The 26,035-nt window shown below is 46.4% G+C and overlaps 5 protein-coding genes across 5 annotated transcripts in view; all 5 read right to left on the reverse strand.

Moving 5' to 3' along the window:
• LOC134013829 (pterin-4-alpha-carbinolamine dehydratase 2-like) overlaps nucleotides 1-4,620 on the reverse strand; it is a 7,907-nt gene extending 3,287 nt beyond the window's left edge. The window contains exons 1-2 of the mRNA XM_062453570.1: nucleotides 4,473-4,620; nucleotides 3,711-3,842 (exon numbers count right to left, since the gene is read on the reverse strand). Coding sequence (XP_062309554.1) covers nucleotides 3,711-3,842; nucleotides 4,473-4,571 — 231 coding nt within the window. The 5' untranslated portion in view covers nucleotides 4,572-4,620. The remainder of the gene's footprint in view (nucleotides 1-3,710; nucleotides 3,843-4,472) is intronic.
• Nucleotides 4,621-4,783: 163 nt separating this feature from the next.
• txndc15 (thioredoxin domain containing 15) lies at nucleotides 4,784-7,856 on the reverse strand. The gene is made up of 5 exons (XM_062453824.1): nucleotides 7,694-7,856; nucleotides 6,664-7,115; nucleotides 6,086-6,249; nucleotides 5,825-5,955; nucleotides 4,784-5,485 (listed from the first exon to the last, which is right to left on the reverse strand). The coding sequence occupies exons 1-5, from the start codon at nucleotides 7,767-7,769 to the stop codon at nucleotides 5,289-5,291; spliced, it is 1,020 nt and encodes a 339-aa protein (XP_062309808.1). The 5' UTR covers nucleotides 7,770-7,856; the 3' UTR covers nucleotides 4,784-5,288.
• A 3,007-nt stretch (nucleotides 7,857-10,863) lies between these two features.
• c27h5orf24 (chromosome 27 C5orf24 homolog) lies at nucleotides 10,864-12,526 on the reverse strand. The gene is made up of 2 exons (XM_062453488.1): nucleotides 12,104-12,526; nucleotides 10,864-11,594 (listed from the first exon to the last, which is right to left on the reverse strand). The coding sequence occupies exon 2, from the start codon at nucleotides 11,586-11,588 to the stop codon at nucleotides 10,935-10,937; it is 654 nt and encodes a 217-aa protein (XP_062309472.1). The 5' UTR covers nucleotides 11,589-11,594; nucleotides 12,104-12,526; the 3' UTR covers nucleotides 10,864-10,934.
• Nucleotides 12,527-12,708: 182 nt separating this feature from the next.
• Nucleotides 12,709-22,112, reverse strand: ddx46 (DEAD (Asp-Glu-Ala-Asp) box polypeptide 46). The gene is made up of 23 exons (XM_062453207.1): nucleotides 21,955-22,112; nucleotides 21,512-21,694; nucleotides 21,304-21,426; nucleotides 21,109-21,196; nucleotides 20,835-21,003; nucleotides 20,443-20,705; nucleotides 20,202-20,312; nucleotides 19,866-20,031; nucleotides 19,637-19,757; nucleotides 19,211-19,386; nucleotides 18,868-18,989; nucleotides 18,548-18,626; nucleotides 17,379-17,461; nucleotides 16,974-17,138; nucleotides 16,388-16,550; nucleotides 15,911-16,104; nucleotides 15,614-15,751; nucleotides 15,167-15,316; nucleotides 14,692-14,919; nucleotides 14,311-14,529; nucleotides 13,922-14,066; nucleotides 13,343-13,416; nucleotides 12,709-13,166 (listed from the first exon to the last, which is right to left on the reverse strand). Exons 1-23 carry the CDS (start codon nucleotides 21,969-21,971, stop codon nucleotides 13,119-13,121), a joined length of 3,225 nt encoding a protein of 1,074 aa, XP_062309191.1. The 5' UTR covers nucleotides 21,972-22,112; the 3' UTR covers nucleotides 12,709-13,118.
• Nucleotides 22,113-22,249: 137 nt separating this feature from the next.
• On the reverse strand, nucleotides 22,250-25,403 carry camlg (calcium modulating ligand). The gene is made up of 4 exons (XM_062453464.1): nucleotides 25,041-25,403; nucleotides 24,342-24,832; nucleotides 24,081-24,146; nucleotides 22,250-23,522 (listed from the first exon to the last, which is right to left on the reverse strand). The coding sequence occupies exons 1-4, from the start codon at nucleotides 25,201-25,203 to the stop codon at nucleotides 23,328-23,330; spliced, it is 915 nt and encodes a 304-aa protein (XP_062309448.1). The 5' UTR covers nucleotides 25,204-25,403; the 3' UTR covers nucleotides 22,250-23,327.
• Between the last annotated feature and the right edge of the window lie 632 nt (nucleotides 25,404-26,035).

Genomic DNA, 26,035 nt, shown 5'->3' on the forward strand with positions numbered 1-26,035 from the left:
TAACAATAAGCACTTGTGTATGCCATTTAACTATAATAAAAAACATACATTCATAAGGCATATGTCTAAAAAGTCGTAGGTGAACGGGGCATATGATCAAATAGGGTGCATTTAGCTTTCAGCCAAACATTAAGCTATTTTTTAGAAATGCTATGCAAATAACAACAATCTCAATCTTTAACACAACTATTCAACCAAATAATTTTTAATAATCAATTTACCATGTTTAGTTATGTTATTACCATAGCTGTGGGAGAAGGTTCAAAAAAGCAATATTTATGATTTCTGCAAGATGGCAATGTTTGAGGTGCTCCAGGCCACTGCTGATTGGTCAGATGCCATGATGTCAATATCTGTCAGATAGCTTATTCTCCCCTGATTCGCTGAGAGAAAACCACATGACTCTACAACCCCAAATGGAGGCAGGGGGAGGGCATTTTGAATGTGTGCTGAAGTGACTAAATATGGTTACTTGCCCAATAAAGGGTTAGGATCAACAGACCTGACATGCCTTCATCTTCAAGTTCACTTATTTCCTCACGTTCAATATACTGGATAATATATGAAACAAGAGAATTACGAGTTTTTCCAATAAATTTTAAAAATTTTATTATTTTTCTTTCTTTTTTACTTCAGTGAGTATCGTGTAATTTTTTTGCTGTTGTAGCGTTAAGGGGCTCTTATGTAATCCCCCCTCTCCGCTCAAAGCCCCCGGACCCACCACTCACTCTTAATAAAAGTAAGTGGGTCATGTCCTTTTTTTTTGTCACTTGTCATTGCCCCTCATCCCATCCCCATCACTCGCCCTTTACTGACAGAGTTTCCGGGGAGAAAGGTCTTCAACAACAAGGCCTCAGGGTCCTCAATAGATGCGGTACGTCACAGCCCCTCTTGGTTTACCCAACACTGATAGCCCTGGTTACCTAACCCCCTCCGCCCGGCGCCACGCCTCGTACACATCCCCTCCGGACACTTCACAACGCGAGGGTTTGAGAGGAGGGTGGGGAGGGAGGGAGAGGGGGTACCTGAAGTTCCCAGGGAAAGTGCTTTTTTCGCGTGATGGCGGAGGAGCAAAGGTGGGTTGGATGGGTGGGCTAGAGAGAGGGTGGGGGAGGGAGGCAGGCAGGCAGGGGGGAGGCTGAGGGTGGGTGGTGGGGGTAACCTACACCGCTGAGCGGATTACCAGCCTTCAGTCGGAGTACTAGACTGGGGGAGTCTGGTTTCTCCAGGTGGTTCAGGCGTGGTTGTTTGACAACTTATTTAACACAATCCGAGAGAGGCCTGCGACGTGAGGGGGGAGGCTGGGGAGGGGGGAGGCTGGGGAGAGGTTTGGGGGAGCGAGGGAGGGAGGGGAGGCCCTCCAGGAATATAAAAAGGATCGTCCATCGAGTGAGGGCCCCTGGGAAACGGGAGATGGAAATGTCTGCCCACCGCTGTCCCGTGACCTGAGGACCGTGTTATCTCCTCAAGCTTAAGCCGAGGGTTTAGTAGGCTGTCTCATAGCGTGCAGACGCTCGAACACGCACGTTCGTCTCTGTGATTACAATGCAGTCATTTCAATGGGACAGATGACAAGATGGCCAGGGATTCACCCCACTTCAACACAGATCCAATAACCTTTCTTTATTGACTACATAACGTCAAAGCCTTGTGAACTTTGAATACTTATACTTACCTGAAAGTAACCAAAAACGATTTCTCCTTCGTCAAGCGTGGTGACGGCTTTGCCTGAGCCATGTTTAGTGACATAGACCACAGACAAAAGGGAAATATAATCCGTCCGCCATTTAATACTGGCTAAAATAATAATCTACCTGATTGAATTCACGCAATGTATGGTGTAGTTTCCATTAAAGCTACAACATTTACATTTTGTAGCTTTAAGAGAACAAAAGATTCTATCCTCAGATAGCAGAATACAAAAGCTACCAGACGCGGCCTCTTAAATCTTGACAATATAGAAGTGTCAGACATCTAATCTGTCTCACCCGCTGAAAATACATAACAGACAGATCTTCACAACATTTGTTTTCAAGTAACTTTAAACCATCAAGTCAGGGAGCCTAAACTTTTGAACTATCCACAGAAAACATCCACAAACAACCAGAATACTTGCTAAAGAAACACAGACATTTCCTGTTTGAGACTGTTTGGATGCAACGCAAAAACAAAGAAGAAAAAGCCCATAAAATGTATTTAAACGTTCAAATCTGATTTGTGTTTCTTTCGCTCTTGACGAGCAAAACCACATTTTTTTCTGAGACCAATTCAAATAAATAATGTATAGCCACATAGATAAATTACTACTGGCTTGGTCATAGCATCCTGAAAACATTTCCACTTCAATCAGAAAAATAAACACAATAGTAAGTCCGCCTGGCATTGCTTTTTTCCACCGAATTGTCAGCTGCCTGGCACCAACATACAGATCTAGCTCCACCTAGGGGCTTGGGAGGGAATGGCTCTTTTTCCAAAGGGGGGGATTTGTGACTTGTCATTATAAAGTCATGGAGATCTTATTTCTCCAAGCCTATCACTTGGAGATAAGTGGCAAATGGAAATCAGCCAGTGTGTCACTCTTCATTGCAATTCCCCTCTGGTACAAGTAACTTTATGAACAGCTATGTAAAACGAGCTACACAGAAAGCAAAAAATACAGGATGAGGGAGGAGAGAGGGAGAGAGAGAGAGAGAGAGAGAGAGAGAGAGAGAGAGAGAGAGAAGAGAGAGAGAGAGAGGGGGGGGGGGGGGGGAGGGGGGGAGGGGGAAGCCTATCACTTGGAGATAAGTGGCAAATGGAAATCAGCCAGTGTGTCACTCTTCATTGCAATTCCCCTCTGGTACAAGTAACTTTATGAACAGCTATGTAAAACGAGCTACACAGAAAGCAAAAAATACAGGATGAGGGAGGGAGAGAGGGAGAGAGAGAGAGAGAGAGAGAGAGAGAGAGAGAGAGAGAGAGAGAGAGAGAGAGAGAGAGAGAGGGAGGGGGGGGGGGGGGGGAGAGAGAGAGAGAGAGAGAGGGAGGGAGGGGGAGTGAGGGGGAGGGAAGGAAGGACAAGAAAATGGCAGAGTTGTCAAATTGGAACAAGGTGATCTCTTCTCCATTACTGAAAGGAAACAGAAAACACAAGCAGAGAGAGAGGGAGAGAGAGAGGGAGGGAGGGGAGAACAAGAAATGTAAAAAATAAATAAAACAACCGTCCAATAACAGGAACTATGGGACAGTTAGTGGTTTCTCCAAGCAGATGAAACATTTTAACCAATTTGATTGTTTGTGAAAGGAATCACACTGATCGAAACCCAACTACTGCCAAGCGACGCTCTGGCCTGTCTCAGAGTAATGGATGGTGACGGGAGAGGGTAAGAAGAGAGGCCTGCAAGACTGAATAGTTAGAGGGGGGGGGGATAGAACGGGGGGCAAGTAGTACTGGAGGAGGGTAGAACAGGGGGCGGGGCCTACATGCCAACAGGTCTGGATGTGAGTTACTAGAACAGTCACACAGCCTTGTCCAATCACAGCCATTAGCAAAACAGTTGCTCGTTTTTTTCTGAAGCACTGATCTTTTAAACAAATCTTTCTTCATTGGGAAAAAAAATGCGGATTCACACGTGAGACAAACGGCTCACTAATCTGTAATGTTGGGGCATGACGAGGTTCGCCGACCAATAGAAAGCGAGCGCCTCAACACCACACACAGACACACACACCTGGTTGAAGGTCTTGAAGTGAAGCTCTTTGTAGATGGCGTCCCTGTCGTCAACCTCCACCCAGCCAGTGGCCTTCAGCTCCATGGTGGAGTGATCTCTGTCTGCAGGGGACAGCCAGTGGGACTCTGACGTCTGGGGAAACAACATCAGCAGCACTCGAACCACCTCTGTCACCATCTTGTGCCAACCCAAACACAGTATACTTCTAAACTCCACTATCACAGCCGCATGAGATTAAAACGACTTTCGAGGGCAGATACGAGTTTACATAGCCCTGCACAGTAGCCAACTGTACTTTGTGTAATTACATGTGTTTGAAAACACAGATGGTTACGGGTCCAACACTGTGTTGTCTTTCGATTCTGCAATGTCCCTACTCCATCTGCTGGAGAAAAATTATTCACTGCCACTGAGATGAAAATCCCACCCAGGAGGACCACTCGGTAGTAGACTAAATCAAACTTGCCTTCTAATCACCTTTAGGGTTTCCTGCAACGTACATTGCTAGAAAGTGTCCTGCTATGCAGTTGATCTTAGCGTTATTATGCATTACTCAATGATTGTGTGGACACGATGTCAACAATGTAAACTGCCAATGTGATAGCGACAGAACGGGCTTTGTGTTTAGTACATAAAGTGCTGCTTTGAAATTAAAGGTAAAAGTTACAGCTACCAATCATCACCGGTACAGAATTGCTCACGTCTTAAGCAATGATAACGATGATCACAGTCGCTTGTCATAAACGGTGACTGTGCACTTACCATTTTAGATGAATATCTAGTCAGCAGTTTGTTGCTCAGCCTAGAGAAATGGCCAAATCGTACAGCGCTAGCCCCGTGGGCAATCATTAAACCTAGCATAATAGTTTGGTCAACTGAACTGGCTCACTTCTTTGCATGTGTACAAGCCTCATAGCTGTCCAGGAAATGCCTGATGAATATTGTTGTAGGTCTGTTCTATATCGTTGTATTGATTCAAGTTACATTAGTATAGCTTGTTGGTTCAGATTAACTCATCGTTTAACTTAACTATAATTTGATTTGACTGTACTCAACACTCAGCACTCTTTACACACTCAAACCTCCAGTTTTATTCAATCACAGCACAAAACTAAAACAAGAATGCAGAGAAAACATTTCCATAAATTATCAGTCATTCGGCAAATAATTATGTACATCTCAAATCACATTTTTCAGAAGGCAATACCACCATCCTAACAGAGCAGATAGTGTCAGGTCCTTCCTTAGTCTGGGCAAGGAGTTTGTAAAGATTCATATTGTGTCTCCAAGATCTTTACATACTCCTTCAGTTTGGGTCCCAAATTAGATTAATCCTACTCTCACCTAAAAAACAATCCCCAACAGACAGCAATTGATATCCAGACGCAGTGTGTTTTCAGTATGACTTCCCTGTCACAGTCTTATCAAAAGTGTGTGGTTCAGCAAGATACCCCCTCAAAACAATTTAGAGGTCACACAAATGTCGCAGAAGCAACATATAAGGGTGGGGAGGGGGGCAGATTCTACCCCAGCCTTACACAGGAACAAGGGGAAACCCAGACGAAGGGTGCATTTGTTTTATTCCTGGTGTTCGTGCTCCTGGCCTGGTATGAGCCAGCGGATGCTGTCTGTCCTCAAGATGGCGTAGATGGTGAAGCTGGAGATGAAGAGGATGGAGAAGACCAACAGCCAATCGATGCTCTTCATGGAGACGCTGGGGAGGGGCCCAGAGCGGTCGGCGTCGGTGACGTTCCGGTCTACGCTCGCCTCGAAACCTGGAGACACGGGCGGAACGGAATTAGACACGGGGGACATGACACGGGGGACATGACACGGGGGACATGACACGGGGAACACGACACGGGGAACACGACACGGGGAACACGACACGGCGAACACGACACGGCGAACACGACACGGGGAACACGACACGGGGAACACGACACGGGGAACACGACACGGGGAACACGACACGGGGAACACGACACGGGGAACACGACACGGGGAACATGACACTGGGACGGAAGAGGCCAATCGGGACAGCTTGACGGATAAAAGATAGGTGAATAGATGAAAGATGGACGCCAGGTACACACTTCCTGTTGTGTACCGACCTGTTTGGTTGGCTATGAAGGACGCCAGCGTGTCCAGAGTTCTGTCGGTATGGTTGAACCTGGCCATAGGCTTGACGCCCTGGAACAACAAAATGTTGGGCACGGCTACAGTTCCAAACCTGGTGGACAAACTGAGAACACAAACACAGGGTGGCATGTTATTTCATAGCACCATTTCAAGCTGCAAACAACTACTTGTCTCTGTCCGCTTCTGCCGAAGAAAGGAAGACCGGAAGTCACGTGACGACCAGACCAGGTTACCTGCTGTGCTGCGAGGCATCCAGGGCGAGGAAGTGCATGCTGGGAAAGATGCGCGGCAGAGCGTTGAAGTGGGGCGCCAGGCTGGCGGAGAACTGGCACCAGGTGGTGAAGAACAGCACGAGGGAACACTCGGTGTTGTTGGCGTTTAAAAACTCCATCAGATCCTGTGAGGACACAGGGACACAGAGAACGCCTCAACAGGGAGTCAGATGGCTGAGCGGTTAGGGAATCGGGCTATTAATCAGTAGGTTACCGGTTCGATTCCCGGCAGTTAAAAAATGACGTTGTGTCCTTGGGCAAGGCACTTCACCATACTTGCCTCGGGGGGAATGTCCCTATACTTACTGTAAGTCGCTCTGGATAAGAGCGTCTGCTAAATGACTAAAAACAAATATTAAAAAACTTCCCAAAAACGTGTGTTTCGTTACACCACAGGAAGTCTGAGTGAGAGTTTAGGTCAGCCTTTCTCAAATATTTTTTGAACCAGGGACCCCTTTGTTAAGATGGCACATTTTTCAGGGACCCCTCTATTACACCCAGCCCCTGATGCAGATGTCTGGACTAGAGAATGACAGTACCTGTGAGGCATTGAGGACCTGCACAGTGAAGTTCTCTATGCCTGTGATGTTCCTCCTCTCACAGTTCACTTTGTACGTCTTGGCAGTGGCATTCTGGTCCTCCGCGGTCATGCCATCCACGTGGACCATTCCCAGCGTAACCTGCTGAGAGGGTTCCACAACGTTCCCGTCGGCAGGTTCCCCGGGGGTCTGCGGAGAACCGCACTGAGCGTCGTCGTCACACGGAGGGGAGAACCCCATCTGGAAGTCTTTCACGTTCTTGGGGATCAGTGACTCCAAGCCCGACGGGTCTGCAGGGAGTTCGGTGCCCATCAAGGCGTCCGCGATCTCGGCTGTTTTGTACTGCCTCTTCGGCTGAGACTCCAGATTATCCATCCTCACAAACTCGGGTCGATTCTCCGGGTCGGAACCAAGATCCTCCGAAAAATCAAACTCTGGCAGCTCATCATTTTCTTTTGACACAAAAGGACCCATAACATCAAATATTTTAGATATAAAACAGCAACATGAAATCAGCTGAAACAGCAGTGAAGCAGAATGATTTAACTCTGTAATAATATTTGTACATAATATGAAAATAAGTATGATACAGATTCATAATATGAAATACACGAGGGTTCAATGAGATCTTCTGTGTACACAATTGTAACTTCGACACTGAACTTTTGTAAGCAAATCAAACTGACATTCATATTTATTACTTTGTAGATGTTATGACTTCACTTCGCTATATAGAGCTAGCTAACGACCTACGTAGCCTACTGTTTACATGATCGACCAACTGCTATAATACATATTGTAATACTGTAATAACCAATATGAACAATGATTAACAAGCATGTATGGTTAAAAACGGTAGGACTTGGGAAGTGGTTGTTCTCATGAAAACAATAAAGAACTGTTCGTTTACTCAAGACAGTTTTATTTAACAACTATCTAGCTCTAGTACATGTCTGTGCTAGCTAGCTAGTGAACGATAGTTACAGTACAGTAACAGAATAGCGTTAGATAACTGTCTCCAGTCACCTACCTTGAGCTGACGAGGACGTCAAATAAAACGCTAGTAACAAAGCATATACAAGTACGGTACTTGATAACCACGCCATAATAACGTTAAATGTAAAAATGATGTTTTTTAGACTAGTAGGTATCAGGACCCCATTTTGACAAAATCATAGGAACCAATTACATGTGTCTATCTATCTACCAGAGGAACGCTTATACGTACGTACCAACACTTTAAATTGACTTCCGGGTAAAGCTCTTCAAAGGACCGCCCTTTGGGTTGCGTCAAATTTATGAACGTAGCTTTAACCATAGATATATATAAAGACCCTTTATATATATATCTATGGCTTTAACATTCAATTCAGAAAGTAGGTCTTGCGTGTATCCTTGCTCGTTTTCAAATGTATTTCCGTAATAAAATAATGCGTTGTATTATACTATATTATGTACCATGATATCATTACGTTTCAATAATATAACAAATCAGTCAAGATGATCAATTCAAGTTTATTCATAGTTATCTCTTCAACACCCGACAATCATGCAAGGATAATAAAACAAGAATACAAATTCATCTCATTAGTCTACCAAATACAAGTCCTACGGTGGTTTCCCTTTGCATAAAAAGAAATATTATATATAGAAAACAAACAATGTGTTTGTTGTCGGGTATGAGGATAGCTGGTGGGAATAACAAACAAGCAGAATATAGCACCTCGCGCAAATATATGAGACAGATTAACAATTAACAACTATATATTGTGGGAATAAAAGTACAAACAAGTTGATAAACAAACCCTCATCAGTATGGAAGTTGTCACCCTGATATGATTTATGTGCAGATTTTCCTATAATTCTTGTGTTACAAACTGGATAACAGTTAACTGTAATTACTTGTTTTCTTAACAGGATCAAATGTTTTCATAAGCATTACTGGGAAAGAGTTATTCAAAGCGGAAAACACATCTGTTTTGTGTTCTGTGGGGAAAATGTTAACTCACACGTATGTGCAAAAAACCACAATAAAACATAGAAAAAACAAAGGATTTTAGAACCATACATAACCCCGCCACAATTAAACAACAAAATGTACGTTATGTCTTAACATATGTTTCATATACAGTATATTAAGCTAACAAACTCAGCCATAAGAGTTAAGGGAAGGGTTACACGTTTTACTTGTGGGAATATTTTATATGACAAGGGTCATTGTGTGAAAAGTGAAACATTGCTACATAGGCACCACATTCAAGGCACTATGCACTGCAGTGTAAAATATGAAGATAAAGTTTCTACGCATGTTTAATAGATGTACAGTACTGCTTATAGGATTTCAGACCCTGTAAGCATGTACAGGGTCACATTTATAGAAGGATACTGGAGCTTTAAATACATTAGTTATATACACCATCTTTGTGTATATAAGCACTGGGTATGTGTGAGTATATAAAGTACTGAGGGAACTGTTTTATATATGTACATTTGTAAAGCCGATAAGAAGAGGTAAATAAGTGCTTTTCCAAGAAGTTACAAAGACTTTCATATCCAAAGATACATGTTGACAGTCATTCTAATAATCTGATTTAGGAAGAATGCTAGCATGCACCGAATCCACAGTATCATGGGATGAACCATAATACTCTTTGGTAAGGGGTAATGAAAGTGACAAAAAAACATAGGAGAGTAGGAATAATCTCTATTGACACATTTACAAAGTCATGTTGTCCCCCGGTAATGATGTGACGCGTTAGTACTACACTCCTCTTGAACTCAAATAGAAGTGACCATCAAGGTGAACACAAAAATCCCGATAATAAAAACACAATGACATTAAAACATAAAATATCAAAGATGATAGATGGTATAATAATTACAGGCTATAAGGAAAACAATAAACACAGGGCAGTCTTTTTAACCACTTCCATATACTCAGAGTAAATCTATCCTGTTCATAGTTGACAAATTATAGCCATATATGTGACACGATGCTAGGAGACAAAGTCTGTAAAGTCACATGTAAACAAACAGCAACTGGAGAAACAGTTTAACTTGCTGATCTGATTGTCTTATTTCTTACATGAAACACAACAGTTGCCTTTTGGTTTTGTACAAAGGGGACGGCCACTGTAACTCTGAGCGTCATCATCCTGTGAGGAATAACACTGACATATGTGATGCTATGTATCAGAGCTACGACAACAATGTAGTGACTAAATAAACAATGAGCATGTTCACCCGAAACACCATTGTGTTTCCTTCCGGTTTCTAACCATTCTGATTTAGGAAACCCTGTCAACTTGAAGAATTCTCACATAAAAAAAAACAAACAAGCAAAACAATTGCACAGTATCCTGAAATCCTTAAACAATTCTATTCATTACATCCCATAGGCGAACATGATGCCAAAGTTATAGGTGATGGTCCAATGTAAGCAAGTCTTCGTTAAATCATCACTCACTTTTCTGGTTGTTTGTGAAATTTCTGCATGCTAGTATTGATTACGTTGTTGAGTGAGATGACCAAAATCACAACAAACCATTCATACCAGAATAACAAAGGGAATTCTGACATAAAACAGATAATTAGGTCTTTGAGTCCTGTGTAGCGTGACATCAATCAGTGCAAAATAACATCCCGATTCACAATTGTCTATTGTACACTCTCGTATGAGCCATATGGGATACAATATGATATGGGAACCACAGCAATCCTGCTTGTATGTAGGGCTGTAAGCTGGCAGGGTAAGGTGACACCGATGTTATTAAAAAGAGTCTTTACATCCGCATCTTCTCATCATCAGCAGCGGTGTAGGCTTGACCACGCCGGCAATCGAACCAGCCCAATAGAAAAAGCTACTATTTGGTTCAACGAGAGAATGCAACAACAGAACAAAGGAATTCCATAGGCCAAAGATGTTCCGCAGTGTCTCACAGGCCTAAGATGTCAAGCTGAAGGACCAATCCCAGGAGTTTTCCCTCTCACATTCCCCTCCCCGGTTGGACAGGACGTATACATTTACATTTAGTCATTTAGCAGACACTCTTATCCAGAGCGACTTACAGTAAGTACAGGGACATTCCCCCGAGGCAAGTAGGGTTAAGTAGGCCTTGCCCAAGGACACAACGTCATTTTTGCACGGCAGGGAATCGATCCGGCAACCTTCTGATTACTAGCCCGATTCCCTAACCGCTCAGCCATCTGACTCCCACCTGTATACGGCACACAATCCCTCCTCCAGAGAAGCACAGAGACCAGCGAGAGCTCTACTCGTTAGCCTCCTTCTCCTTGCAGGAGGGCGTGCAGATGCCCTTGTGTGGCACAGCGTACGGAAAGGCTGCCGTGCTGCTACAGGGGCCGTAGCCCAGTTTGGTGAGCCGGGAGAGGGTCTTTATGCTGCCCGGGGGGCGGCCTGGACTGACCTTGTAGCCCGCCGCTTTGGTGGTACCCAGCGGTCTCCCCGGGCTGGTCTTGAACCCGGCAGCCTTGGTTGTACCGAGAGGACGTCCGGTGCTGGTTCTGTAGCCCGCGGACTTGGTGGTCCCGGATGGCCTGCCTCTCCTTCCGGAACGCCCGGGCACCTTCTTCTTCTTGGCGTCGTCGGTTTTGTCGTTCTTGATGCCAGCGGGTGGCTGGCACGGTTCGCCCCCACCCGCCTGCCTCTGGCAGGGCATGGGCTTGCTGTGGGGGTGATTCGGGGGGGGCAGGGGCTTGGTGTGGGGGTGGTTCTGGGGGGGTAAGGGCATGGGAGCTAGGGTCATCTGCAGTGAGGGCGGATGCGGGGGTGGAGGGTAGAACTTGTTGGACTGGGCGGAGCAGAGGTCGAAGTGATTGGACGGGTGGTGGCCATCTTCTGCCAGGCAGGATGACCTGCCACTCATGCAGTAGTCACTCCCATTGTTGGCTACCTGGCTCATCATTTTCTTCTGTGGGAAAGAAAGGGTTAAACTTTATCATTTTGGTATGAGAACACGTTACTTGCCAAATACAACACTTGAGAAATGTATTACAATGTTGGGAAGTTTTGGCAAGAGCCAGAGATCAACCCTAAACAAAGGGCACATCAAACTTTTGTCAGTAACGGGAAGCCTTTGTCTGGCTCGTGAAGGTAGCATACTGTTAATGCGTTTGCAGTAACTAGGTTTATTTGGAGGGTAGCTTCATTGACGAATAAGTAAACGTGTCAAATAGTTAGGTTTCTCAGGTTTGCCCGTGTTAGCTGCTACCCTCGTCAGAACACCATGAATCATCTCCAGAGAGAATACGATGATTTACATTACCGACAACGCCGACTCCGTTTTCACAACTTCTACTTCGCCAACAACACAGGGATAGCTTCGTATGCTGTATTACCTAATGTGCTATTTTTGTTTCACTGACAGCCACATATCGGGTAATTTAACGTGCTACATGAAAAAACAAGAGATTACTGTACCTCGATTGTTTGCTGATCATGGAATGCAAAGGGTTAAACACAAAAATGACAGATCTTCCATCATTCAAATCAAGAGTCGGTCCATTTTCGAAGTGGATTACGAGCGATCGATTTGAAAAGCTTCACCAAACGACAGTTTACATCAACCGAAGCCAAGGGAAGTCGTTATTATAGGTCTTCCTCTGCGGCTCGAGTTTAGATGAGAAACGCAGCCATTACCATTAAAAATTAATAAGCCACGGAAACGACTGAGCATGCGCCTTATTCCAAAAGGGAATTCGAAATAAAGCAAAGGAATTACAGTTCAATCGTTTATCCAGATTTATGGCAATACTATTCACTATCGTACATTTTGGGATTTTGCCCGAAACAAGGGTTGCACACGCCGTGATTTTGCAGCACCGATCCACCCTTCGTACGTCACACTCCCTTCTTCCAGAATGCCCCCTCCCGAATATTTCCCAGTATAAATGCACTCTAGATACTAAAGAATTTTAAATATTTTTGCTACGATTTCCCCGGCTTGTTATTTCAGTCTATACAACAGATATTTTAAATCAAAGTAAATACAATTAATTCAGAAAATCACTGAAAATGACAAAAGGTTCCTTAGCAACACATCGTTTTATTGTGGGGGGTAGAGTAAACAAGTAAAAACATTACACTGTTGATGGTGGTTCTTAAAAAACAATGTGTACTGGTCGCGACTGTTGACAGGGAAAAGTTATAAAGATATCTTACACTGAAATTAAAGTTTTTAACTGCAAATATGCGAGATGTTTGAATAACTGATGCAAGAGTCTTGTTGGCAAAGAGCTCAACATGTTAAATTCTGTAAAACAGATTATGATAAATCCCACCTGAGTGAATCAACAACTGAAATACACCAAACAAATTGAGAGAAATCCCTATGGGAAGTTAACAGGGGTTGTGACATTTACAAAAATATACTAAAACATTCAAACAGATCAGATGATGCGCTGAAGACAAGAGTCGTTGTCTTTGAGGTCTCCCTCTACAACACCTTGTATCTTCCCTTGCTGGTCGGCTGGTAGGAGTTTTGCTGTGAAAAGAAAAGTAACAGAAAACATTCAGAGAAAAGAAACTGTTGAAAACCCAGGAGCTGACATGAGTGGAAGGCTTTACTAGTAGAGAGAGATAGAGACTGGAAGGCATTACTAGTAGAGAGAGAAAGAGAGAGAGACTGGAAGGCATAACTAGCAGAGAGAGAGAACTTACAAGTCTGATGAGCTCTTCCTTGATCAGGCGTGTGATCTCAGCCTTGGCCTTCTGAACGGCAAGCTCATTAGCACCTGGAGAAACACAACAACACGATCACAATGCAATCACCAAACAACACAATCACCACATCACATCAGCTTAGAGAACCTGCATCCACGTAACGGCACAATTCACTGGGTTGACAAGAAAGTAACATCTTATTACTTGCTTTTAGACAGTTGACTATAAACTACATACAAGTTATAATTCAACAATAACAATTTGAAGTGGTAGTGTGTAGGAGTCAGAGTACGTAGTCTTCTGTCCACCGCGAGTACGTCAGTAATCTTCACGTGACTGAAAACTAGTCCTGATGATAAACCAACTGTTTATCAACATACGGGACTGCGTAAGTGAGCATGTAGGCGAGGAGCGTGTAAGCGAGGAGCGTATAAACGAGGAGCGTGTAAGCGAGGAGCGTATAAACGAGGAGCGTGTAAGCGAGGAGCGTATAAACGAGGAGCGTGTAAGCGAGGAGCGTATAAACGAGGAGAGGTGTAAGCGAGGATCGTAGAGGTGTATGGGCGAGCAGCGTACTCTCGATGGCCAGGTAGATCTTGCGCTCCCCCTCCTTGGGCTCCTTGCCCGGGGGGAAGTAGGTGCCCCGGATGGTGATGGCTGCCTCAGAGTATTCTCCAATCCTCTGCAGGGCTTCCTTGGACGTCACCTTCCACCTGGCAGTCTGGGGGGGCGCGAACACACACACGGACACATTCACATGAATCCTTGGGTTTCCACCAAGAGACGAATCCATAGAGCAGACTAACCCCGTCCCTAAACTAACACCCAGCCGTGAAGTTCCCAACAAACAGCTTCAACCTCGTCACCAAACATAACACAGACGCTTGGATCTGTAAAACCATGCTGGTCCGGAGGCCAGGATCCGAACCGCCGGCCGTCCAGACAGGACAGGAAGTGTCTCTCACCTGGGGGAAGTCGTTAATCTCCAGCTCCTCCTCGTATCTCTTGACGGTCTCCGCCTGCTCGGCGGCCTGGCGTTCCTCCTCCAGCTTCTCCACGGGGATGTAGTTGAGCTTGGCGTTGATCTTCTCTGCCAGCTGCTCCGCGATCGTCTTGGCCGACACCGAGGGCGCCAGGATGGTGCCGCCCCTCAGGATGGCGTTGGTGGCCTGCTGCATCACATCCTGCCGAGACAAGAGAGAAAAGGAGGGAGAGAAAGAGAAAAACGAGAGATGATTACGTGGGCGAACATACAAATGTGAGCATACCCACGTATTATAGAACAAAGATTGAATCTTAATCTCAGATGACACACACAGACACACACACACGTCCCGGGTCCCTACCTGGGCCTCGGCTCCGAGGTTCTTCTGGGCGTTGATGCGCAGGGCTAGCCTCTTGGCCATCTCCAGCTTCTGGATGTTTCCGGCGGACGGGGCCCCGAGGTTAGCCAGCCCCCCTGCGGCCGCCACCGCTGCCGCCATGGCCCCCATGCCCCCCCCGGCCCCCCCAGGGGCGGACAGGTCCTTCACCCTCTTCTTGGAGTTGAACATGCTCTCGATCTGCTCGTCGATCTGAAAGGTCGAAGATGGATGTGTCAGGGCAAGTCACATTTGCTCTACATTGCTGTAGCTTTGTGAGTTCATAGAACTGCGCTCAACCTCAATTTGTCATGTGTCGGACAGGACAGTCTTTTGTCAGATAGCTAAACCTTACTCGGATTTTAGTTTCCGTCTGACTGTCAGACTCACACAAGTACAAGAGTATGAAACGAGCTTGCGTGGGTGCGTTTGATTTAGGACACCTAGACGGGTAACTCACGTCCAAGGCCCCGTCCTCGTCGTCAGAGTCCTGCAGACCCAGCGCAGCCTTCTGCAGCTTCTTCCTCTCATTGGCCAGCGCGTGTTCCGTCTCGTCGAACTTGAAGCCCTTCCCAGAGAACCCACTGCTGCTCTTGATGCTTTTCCCTTCCTGGAAAAGGAAACAACTTCCGGGTCAACAAGGAAACAACTTCCAGGTCGCTACGATGACATGGGCAAACATTTTGTCGTCATTATGTTTTAGTAACTGTAACAGGGGCTGTGAGGAGGACATTTGTTATCTGGGAACATCTGGTTGCAGATGCTAGATGCAAGCTAGTTCTGCTACAGGCTAGGTCTGCTACAGGCTAGGTCTGCTACAGGCTAGGTCTGCTACAGGCTAGGTCTGCTACATGCTAGTTCTGCTACATGCTAGTTCTGCTACATGCTAGTTCTGCTTGCTGCTTACGGCTTTCTGCTGGTCTTTGAAGGAGGCCCACAACTTCTCCAGCTCTGGGGGGACCGGAGACCCAGACAGCTCCAGTGCCTTCAGTATGTCTCCTGCGTAGCGCACCTGGTCCTCTGTGATGAAGGTGTAGGCAAACCCCTGAGGAGATAGCGAGGAGGGGGGGGTGAGCAGAAGAGTACATCGCTATAGAAACAAAACGATTCTAACAAGCTCTGAACCCCCCATTTCAATTCAGACAGAGAAAAAAAAAACTTGGAAGTCTGGTGTCCATCCTTCCAGAACTGGCTGAACTCTGACCTTGTTCCCTGCCCGGCCCGTGCGCCCCGCCCTGTGGACGTAGTCTTCATAGTGGTTGGGGCAGTTGTAGTTGATCACCAGGATCAGGTGCTTGATGTCCAGGCCCCGGGCCGCCACCGACGTGGCCACCATCAGACGGCAGGTGCCGTTCTTGAAGTCGTTGATGATGCTGTCTCTGTCGTACTGGTCGATGCCTGAAAGACGCAGCCAGAACACACGGATCAGGGATTTGACGCCGCGACCGCTTACGTTTGGAGAAGGCGTCTTTTTATGGTCGATCGTGGATCGCTTCAGAGACTCCCCTCCCCTCTTAACAACTCCGCTCACACCGATTCCCGCTGCCAATTACGGCTCGATATTATTAATCTTCCAGGACCTTAGCATCAAGCCGTGAACGCAATCCACATTCACGCAAAGGCGGCACAACCGATAGCGTGCATGACAAGTGGAAGCACTGTAACGATCTGTTCCACGTACCTCCGTGCAGAGACATACAGGGGTAGGAGGCCTTCATGAGATCTTTCAGCAGCCCGTCAGCGTGCTCCTGCTTGTCCACGAAGATGATCACGCTGCCCTTCTCCTGGTAGTGACCCAGGATCTCAAGGAGCTTCAGGAACTTCTTGTCCTCTTCGATCACCAGCTACGCAGACGCACAAACACACAGCAGGGCAGAGGGTTAAGCCGGTGAAACGTCACAAAAGGAGATCACGAACAGCATCTACGATCACGAACAGTATCTACGATCACAAACAGTATCTACGATCACAAACAGTATCTACGATCACAAACAGTATCTACGATCACAAACAGTATCTACGATCACAAACAGTATCTACGATCACAAACAGCATCTACGATCACAAACAGCATCTACGATCACAAACAGCATCTACGATCACAAACAGCATCTACGATCACAAACAGCATCTACGATCACAAACAGCATCTACGATCACAAACAGCATCTACGATCACAAACAGTATCTACGATCACAAACAGCATCTACGATCACAAACAGTATCTACGATCACAAACAGTCTACATTCAGGAGCGCCTCCTCACCACATGCTGCTCCACGTCGGAGCAGACCACGCTGCGCCCGCCCACCTGCACCTCGATGGGCTTGGACAGGATGCGGCGGGCCAGCGCCTCCATGGCCCTGGGGAACGTGGCGGAGAACATGACGGTCTGCCGGTCCGGCCGCACGTTGTCCATGATGCGCATCACCTGGGGGAGGGGTGGGGGTTCGGGGAGGATTGTGGTTCAGGTAGGTTTTGGATACAATCTAACAGTGTGTGGCTTTCAAAACAGTTTCACACCAAAATTCAACTATATTTTTACAACTGTCATACATCAAATTCATGTACTGGGAGTGTGAAAGTAGGTTATGCTTTAGATGTGGTGTGCAGATTACTTCCCACTAGGGTCCGCGGCCAAGCGGAGTGAGAAGAGAGTCGCTGTGGTTACCTGTGGTTCGAAACCCATGTCGAACATCCTGTCAGCCTCGTCCACAACCACGTACGTGACCCTGCGAAGGTTGGTGACACGACCTGGACACCCGGGGAGAACGGCAACAGGGGGAAACTGTCAATATCGAACGCCCAGAATCTCTCGTAACACCAAACCTAACATGCCAGCTATCTACCGGAGGTTAAAAAGCAACATCTTAACAAACCCCCCAAAAAAAGACGTGAGACTTTTCAAACAAAATATATACACAGTCGCTAAGGACTACTTTTAAGTGGCCAAATTATTCAGGTGCGTTTGTCTTGTCTCTCGTCTTGCGTACCATCTCAGAGGAAATGAGGGACCTGTAAATGTCTGAACTGAACAGCCACATGATACAATAAAAGAGATGAGGAGTCACATCAAGCATTATCTGAGCGCCTTTTCACCTACAAAAGAAACATATTAGAGATTACCTCGCATGTGTGGAAGATTCACATTATAATCTAGACTCTCATACTAAACTATTAAATAATCTAACCGATTAACAATTAACGTTTACTTTTGGCATTTATTGACTGGTAACATCTGGAACAGACACATTCTGAAACAGCTTCGTATTACACACAAGCAGACAAGACAATATTTCACGCAGACAAACGAAGAGAGATTTTTGCCGTTATCTTGTAGTTTCCCTTAAAACGTCCTTCACCTGAGGGCGTGCCCGCCGTCTCCACCTACCTGAGGCCGCCATGACGGCTCATCCTCCCCTCTCACGGCTCGTTGCAGAGGTGAGTCCCAGAGATAGTCAAATAATGTCGACAGTTTAGTAAAAATGGCGGCAACTCATTTGTACCTGTACACTTTCCATGCTAGGCAGGACGATCACACCTAAGTATCAATCTGCAGTGTCTGTTTCAACCTCACCTCTCCTCCTCACCTCTCCTCCCCCCAACTAGTGATGTACTACAGAGCATCTGATACCATAAATTCACACATTTTTACCCCAAAATTATCAGAGAACCGATTACTTTTACCTTAACCACAGGGGATGGGTAATCCTCAAAAAACGTACAATAATATGTCCTGTAAGTATCGCTGGCAGGTACCACAAGAAAAGCAGAGACTGCAGATGTACCTTCCTGGTCTCATCATCATCATACTGAGATAGATCCAGATCAGGGACTCACCGCTGTTGGCTCCGAGCATGTCAATCATCCTCCCTGGGGTGCACACGATGATCTCTGCTCCCCTCTTCAGCTCTGCTATCTACACCACGAGGACAGCACAGCAGATCCAGGTTAGAGAAAGCTTAGCACTGTCAAATCTGATCACACATCTAACTAAACCGTTATCAATACCCCTGGATAGTATCACATACAATTATTTATCATTGCATTTTTATTCGCACGTTACAGCTTCTCGTTAAAATCAACACCACTCATACTTAAAGCTACAGTGTGACTGCTGGTGTGTGTGTATGTATATGCATGTGTGTGTGTATATTCACCTGTTCGCTGATCCCCGTGCCTCCGTACACACACACCACACGTAGTCCCAGAGGCTTGGAGAACTTCTTACACTCCTTGGTGATCTGCAGCGCCAGCTCGCGGGTGGGGGTCATGATCACAGCTGGGGGGGGGACGCAAACCGTTTTATTCAAAGTGACGTACAGGGGGATTTGAACTCAATTGATATCTGCAGCCAAATGCTCTAACCACCGAGCGTAAGCCCATTTAAAGAACAGATACTAGTTATGTTTTTTCTGCATGAGCGGGATGGGTGAATTCATGTATGGAAGGGGTGGATGAACACGTTAATGCATGGATACATGAATGGGTGGATGTACTTACAGAGTGGCCCCTCGCCCTCCTCCAGGGGCCTCTGGTCCAGGATGTGTCGGTACATGGGCAGGAGGAAGGCGATGGTCTTGCCGCTCCCCGTCTTGGCGATGCCGATCAGGTCCCGCCCAGACATGATGGCAGGGATGGCCTGGGCCTGGATGGGGGTGGGCTTCTCATAGCTGTGCCTGGAGGGACACAAACAAGCCTGTCAGTCTAGAACCTTCCATCCAACCAACACGGTAGGTAGAGACACCTTATTTTAGTATGTTTTCATTCTTTTATACAATTCTGGATGCCAAGCCCTTGATAGATATTATTTTATTTTTTTACCTGCTTGGTATTTGTCCGTCTTTCCCACCCAAATAATTTGGCTTATTTTCAACCCATGGGTCCATGGACAGTACTACATACCTACGTTTCTATCAAACACCATACCTTTTCAGAGCACTGAGGATCTTCATGGAGGTTCCACACTGAACCCAGGACTTGATGGGCTTGGGGCAGCCCTTTCCCTTCACCATGATGCCCTCCAGCTCCAGTCTGTACACGTTCACCTCTGTGAACCAGCCAAACCAGGGACAGGGTTATGGTTAGATAGCTATGGGGTCAGCATGGGGGCCTCCCACAAAGAGGGTCTTGGCCCTTCTCTCCCACACACACACACCTTCCGGGGACATCTTTCCCAGCTCTGGCACCTCCACGTAGAAGTTCTTGCGGTAGGGCTCGTACTCGATCTTTTGGTGGTCGACTGGTTCCAGAACCTTCCGCTGCTTGGTCTGGTAGCCGGTCAGCGCGGTCTGGAGATCCACTTCCTCCTCCTCCGAGGAGTACTGAAAAGAGAACAGGAAGTGATGTCACATCGGGTCATGCCGCGACCGGCCTTTTCAGAGAAAAGAGAGGACTAATAATGTCAGCCATCTCTCTCTCTCTCTCTCTCTCTCTCTCTCTCTCTCTCTCTCTCTCTCTCTCTCTCTCTCTCTCTCTCTCTCTCTCTCTTTACCTCCATTGCATCCTGGTCATTCTCCATCAGCTCGCCCTTCTTCTTGTGTGTGTGAATTCCTTTTTTGGTCTTGAGGACGGTCATAACCTTGGTTACGGTCATCCCCCCCTTCTATTTCAAATAAGAGAATACATCAAATACACTGTTAGCGATCCCCAGCTGAAACCAACATATTGTAAAAACCAGAGACGTTTTAAAATAAAACAAAGATGGCGGCTCTCCGGGAGACGGCCAGACAAACCTTATCCCCCTTCATGGCGCCCATGTTGAACTTCTTGACCTCCTCCTTCACCTCCTCCATGTAGGCATCCAAAGGATCCAGCTCGTCTTCGGCTTCTTGTTCCATAGGGGTCTCCTTCTCTTTCTCCTTCTCTTCCTCCTCCTTCTCCTCCTCCTCCTCCTCCTCCTTCTCCTCTTTCATTTTGGGCTCCTTTCCCTCGCCTCCCTCCTCTTCCTCCTCGTCTTCATCCCCATCGGCGGGTGCTGGCCCCTCCTCATCGTCATCTAAAAACAAGAAGAAGAAGACCGAAGGCAGAGCGACGTTTTAAAACCCGGGGTTTTTTCAGAGAAGGTCGGGGGGAAAAAAAGATGCCCGACGGGGGAAAAGGGAAATCAAAGTCGTCCGTTTCTCACCATCGTCGTCCTCCAGGCTCCACTTCTTCCCCTGTTTCATCTCCTCCAGCTCTCTCTTGATCTCCCCGATGTTTTCTATGGCCTTCTTCCGCTGCTCCTCTCTCCATTTCTCCACTCGCTCCTTCCTCTTCCTCATCTCCTCCTCCAGCTTGTTCTGGTCGAAGTCTTGCTGCGGGGACAGATCGGGAGGGCGTGGAGGGGTCGGTCGGTGTTTCGAGACATGGCATACATGCATGCATTTAATTTTATGACGCTGCTTGGTAGCGGGACTCACGTCTTCAACTTTCTCCTCCTCTTTCTCCTCTTTTATCTTTTTCTTCTCTGAGGAGCCTTCAGGATTGTCCTTCTCTTTGCTTTTGGACCTACAGCAATCGATGGAATTGAAGATGTCACGTTATGATATTATGGAATGTGAAATGACCCGACTAATAATCTTAACTGGGGTTAATGTGCCTGGTATTTCATTTACTTTTCCTCTGTCTTCCTGCTTTTGCTCGGGCTGGCTGATCGTGACCGTCGTCCCCTGCTTCTACTTTTGGACCTCCGCCTGTCGCGACTGCGGGATCTCCTCCTCTCACGGCTCCTGGAGCGCCTGCATCAAGCAACAACAAGATGAGAACACACTCACATAGGCAAATCGCTGTTAATGATTATCTCCATCTCACCCACACACACACCTTGGGTGCTTCCTATCTCTAGACCGTGATCGACGTCGTTCCCGACTCCGTGACCGCTCCCGCCTGGTCCGGTCCCTGTCGCGATTCGCTACCCGGTTATCTTTCTTTGATCGTTTATCTGGGGAACGACTTTTAGACCGACTTCCCGATCGACCTCTTGACGCAGAGCGTTTCCTGTAATGTCTGAAAAATATGTAAAACGGTATTTGATCAAATGACCAGCAATGCTAAACTGCATTCGACAATTTGCATTTCATAAAAATAAAATGCTCAATAATAGCCACTTGATTGGCTTTTCCACCTATCTTGCTGACTAAACTCCATTGGTTAGCTAAGACTAGCGTGCTAGCACTCGCACACCCACGACGGGGAAGGAATATCCTTTCTTATTTGAACAATAAAAAAAGATAGCAGTGATATGAAATTGAGCAATTCTGACTTACCTCGACTCTCTCCCCATGTTCAAATAGTTACTTGAATCTCGATGTTTTATGGTAGCTTTATTGCTAAAACTTCAACATTGTTTTCATGCGTTGTTGTGTGGCCCGGTTATTCGCAATTTACGTCAGAGTGATGCGACAGTGCTTGTGAACAAACGCGCTCGCACGCGCCGCCCTAGTGCTTGGAGGTCGTAGTTAACCCAACAAAGGGGTTTTTTCCAATGAAACGAATAGCCATTTCGGTGTCGCAAAAATGTCAAGTCTTTAGGGATAGGTTCTCTATACAAAAGACAAAATATACGATTATGGGGGAGTTTTATTTGTTTTACACACACATTTATTGCAGTATATTTTGTAGCTATTATGAGGTTTATCTTAGTTAATAGATTCAGTATTTCACATACCAGTAAACACTCATAAACTAAGCAACCTAGAGTTCAAGTAATTGAACACAATTATCTTGTAAACATCTGAAACCAAACAGCAAACAATAAAGGTCACAAATGCAATCACAAACATAAGCCACAGACACACCAAATAAATTAATTTTAATAAAATGTAGAATCAGCAGTTAAGTAACACGATAAAGAGAGTTAAATAAAGAGAGAAAAAAAGGAAAACATTGCAAAGCAATGTTTGACTGTTGCTTCACCGGCCAGTTCTCATGCAAAGACACACAAAAGCTTGTAAGATCCCACAGAGTCCCAGTAAATAACACACCCACCCACACTTTCCAAATTAATACCTGGACAGTTTCTACATTCTTACACAACTGCCCCGGGGTTATCCATGTACAGGAAGCAGACTGTTTATTCAGGCTTACAAAGGGTGCAAGTACGGCTTTGAACATTCAGCAAAAATCTATAACGGCAAATTGCATTTCCAGTCCTCCCTGTGATGTGTGTATGTATATATTCACCTGGGGAGAGATCACAAAAGTACACGGACGTCACAACACTTATTGTGTGGTAACCTGAAGCAGCTCCTATGAGTGTATATATTTCAAACCAATGTCAACACATACAAGTTAGCACATCTCAACGCATGTCAACCCTCTATCCCTTACGCCCGCTATCTACAGATGAGGATTCACCCTCAGGTTCCATCTCCATCTCTGGATATGAAATGACCTGGTGAATGAGGCGAGTTTGATGTATTTCTCAGTTTCTACTCCTGGGACTGTCCCAGGGGTGTCGCTGCAGCGGCGAGGATAAATCAAGCGCACCCCAAGTATTGTTTGCAAATCGTAGTGTAACCCCAAGCTTGAATAGCAGATGGAGGGGGCGGTTTGGTTCAGGGGTCACGGCAAACGATCAGGGGTACACCCTTCGACACCCTTTTTTTTTCTGACGACGGCGGTTGGCGGCCCCCTTTCCTCACTGCGCCTCCTCCGAGCCAATCAGCACGAGGATCTCGTGGCAGAGGACGAAGGTGAAGAAGTAGATGCAGAGGTCGGCGAAGACGTCGCCCATCCTCCGGTACGTGTCCATGGAGCGGTTGATGACCTCGGCGGGGATGCCCGACAGGAGCAGCGCGGCTGTGAGGACCGTCGTCTGGACCTTCTTCTCCACCTGGAGGAGGGAGGAAGAGGAGGAGGAGGAAGGAAGAGGAGGGAGGAAGAGGAGGAGGAGGAAGGAAGAGGAGGGAGGAAGAGGAGGAGGAGGAAGAGGAGGGAGGAAGAGGAGGAAGAGGAAGAGGAGGGAGGAAGAGGAGGAGGAAGAGAGGGAGGAAGAGGAGAAGGAAGAGAGGGAGGAAGAGGAGGAGGAAGAGAGGGAGGAAGAGAGGGAGGAAGAGAGGGAGGAAGAGGAGATATGAGGGAGGAAGAGGAGAGTGAGGAAGAGGAGGATGAGGAGAGGAAGGAAGATGAGGAGAGGGAGGAAGAGGGGATAGGAGGGAGGATGAGGAGAGGGAGGAAGAGGGGATATGAGGGAGGAAGAGGAGAGGGAGGAAGAGGAGGATGAGGAGAGGGAGGAAGAGGAGGATGAGGAGAGGGAGGAAGAGGGGATATGAGGGAGGAAGAGGGGATATGAAAAAGAAAAAGATTTAGCATGGCTAAGTGGTGGAGAATCGGACTGCAGAACAAATGGTCAGAGATTCAAATGCCCCCCCGTACATCGCCGTTAACCCACCTTTGGAAAGTACTTGAACAGGCCCATGTAAGCCAGCTCCAGAGTGAGAAAAGGAGCAAAGATTGACTGCAAAAGAGAAAGAAAAAAAAACACATTAGTAAACAAAACACCATTCCTTGATTTTGATCGGCCCATTTTCTCAGCATCTACCATTTGAAAAACAAATCGCTGAACATTGAACATGAGTGTTTCTTTCTAAATGCCCGACATTGGAATGAAACATAATTTGCTGACTGAAGCGTCGACCGAACGTGGACTCACCAGGTACTTGCAGACAAAGACCCTGACGAAGATGGCGAGCAGGATGCTGCCCACCATTCTGAACAGCCTGAAGGAATCCAACTCCTCCGGGTCAGAACTCCCATCCTGAGCTGGCTTCTCATCGGCCAGCTGGCCTCTGAGCTTCATTGCGTCATCAAAACGGGACAGGTACTTCTGCAGGCCTTTACGAGGGGAGCGGTTGGGCTCGTCCGACGACAGTTCCCCCCTCGGCCTCTGACGGACCCCTGCTGCTCCCACCACAACCTCCTCCTCCACCCCCATACCGCCAACCCCCCCCAGCATCTCACTGCTATCGGGCTGGGGGGACCCCCTCCGTTCTGGGGTGGCGCTATGGGAGTGGCTTCTGGTGCTGCTGGAGATCTCTGGGACGAACGGAGACAGTCTGGGTGAGGCGGAGGACGGAGAGGTCCATGCGTCACTTCCGTCCAAGTCCAGGTGGAACTTGGGTTCTGTGACCCCCCTGGAGGCCCCTGTTGTGACAACGCAAACATTGGAAGACAAGAGAGTCCTATTAGCTAATGCAACTCTTATAAACGTCGTTCATGTGATATGAAAATGCCTGGGACGGAGGCTAGGCTAGCATAAATAGCTACAGCTAACACAGGCTGGCAAGTGGATTCAGGCTGATTGAAGGCGAGGTCGGTTAAACAGAAAAAAAGCGAAGCAATACTTATTTACCGTTGGTTTCCGACTCAATTTTAGTGAAACCCACAATTCTGTTCATCCTGTCTTCGGAATTCATGAGCAATTTTCGCCTCCGAATTTCTGCTCTTTTCTGCGCAGCAGAGAGAGTGCTTCTCTCTTCGGGGCTTTTCGGACTACTTTCGCCTGTCGACTCCATCTCTTTCCAGATTAGTTGTTCTACTACAACTACTAAAACCCTAGAATTGAATGAATGCACGACCCCAAATGATCAGATTACTGTATTAACGCTAGAACTGCCTTCATCGGCTCGAGTTGCATTGTCTGAAGTGCTGGTAACTGCGCACGTTGATGACCTCATCTCATCCGGCGAACGAAGCGCGCGCACGGTCAATTACCACACCGCATTAAGATTACGCTGCTAACCCAGTTGGCCCGTCATCATGAGTTTGCTTGTTTTAACTCTTTCAATATAGAGAAACTCACTGCATGAAGCCCTCATGAGGCACCCCATTAGTAATTGAAGATAGGCAGCTGTTTAAAAGGAACACACACGTTGTATAGAACTAGTATTTATTTGAGAAATGTACATACATGAACAGAATGTGACGCAAGTACAAATGCCGTCTTAATTCATTAAGACAGATTCACATAGATTAGGAGGACAACAGACAACTGCTGGGCTTGTCAAAAGTACAAATAGATAACCAGCAGCAGTTAACATATAGTTAACCATAGGAGACTAACTGACAGTGTCATGTTCAAATCATATATGTATGTTTCTCACACCTGGACCCTCTAAGGCATAGTATTTATGTGACATGTTCAATTGCAAACCGGGGGTGAAATATTTCATTGATGAAACAAACGTAAAGCCATTCTTAGTCATCTTTTGGGAGATTTAACTTTAAGTAAAAAAATGAAGAAAAAAAACTTTTAGGTTGTTGCTGATCCAAGACACAAGGTTGACTGAGGGGAAGAAAAACAGACAATGTGCCTTCTCTAGACCAGTCCATGACACAAACCACAAG

The sequence above is a fragment of the Osmerus eperlanus genome, chromosome 27, assembly GCF_963692335.1.
Source record: "Osmerus eperlanus chromosome 27, fOsmEpe2.1, whole genome shotgun sequence".
In the NCBI taxonomy this organism is placed as follows: domain Eukaryota; kingdom Metazoa; phylum Chordata; class Actinopteri; order Osmeriformes; family Osmeridae; genus Osmerus; species Osmerus eperlanus.

What these genes read in the sequence shown, in the direction of transcription:
- txndc15 (XM_062453824.1), bottom strand. Translation starts at nt 7,769, where the DNA reads ATGGCGTGGTTATCAAGTACCGTACTTGTATATGCTTTGTTACTAGCG. An exon ending in GACGTCCTCGTCAGCTCAAG is followed by an intron (nt 7,116 to 7,693) that starts GTAGGTGACTGG and finishes TTGTGTCAAAAG; the next exon opens with AAAATGATGAGCTGCCAGAG. An exon ending in AGGTCCTCAATGCCTCACAG is followed by an intron (nt 6,250 to 6,663) that starts GTACTGTCATTC and finishes GTGTCCTCACAG; the next exon opens with GATCTGATGGAGTTTTTAAA.
- ddx46 (XM_062453207.1), bottom strand. An exon ending in AGGAGGAGAAAGTTGAAGAC is followed by an intron (nt 21,004 to 21,108) that starts GTGAGTCCCGCT and finishes CTGTCCCCGCAG; the next exon opens with CAAGACTTCGACCAGAACAA. An exon ending in ACCTCGGAGCCGAGGCCCAG is followed by an intron (nt 14,530 to 14,691) that starts GTAGGGACCCGG and finishes TTGTCTCGGCAG; the next exon opens with GATGTGATGCAGCAGGCCAC.
- c27h5orf24 (XM_062453488.1), bottom strand. Translation starts at nt 11,588, where the DNA reads ATGATGAGCCAGGTAGCCAACAATGGGAGTGACTACTGCATGAGTGGC.
- camlg (XM_062453464.1), bottom strand. Translation starts at nt 25,203, where the DNA reads ATGGAGTCGACAGGCGAAAGTAGTCCGAAAAGCCCCGAAGAGAGAAGC. An exon ending in AATTGAGTCGGAAACCAACG is followed by an intron (nt 24,833 to 25,040) that starts GTAAATAAGTAT and finishes TTGTCACAACAG; the next exon opens with GGGCCTCCAGGGGGGTCACA. An exon ending in TGTTCAAGTACTTTCCAAAG is followed by an intron (nt 23,523 to 24,080) that starts GTGGGTTAACGG and finishes TCCCTCCTCCAG; the next exon opens with GTGGAGAAGAAGGTCCAGAC.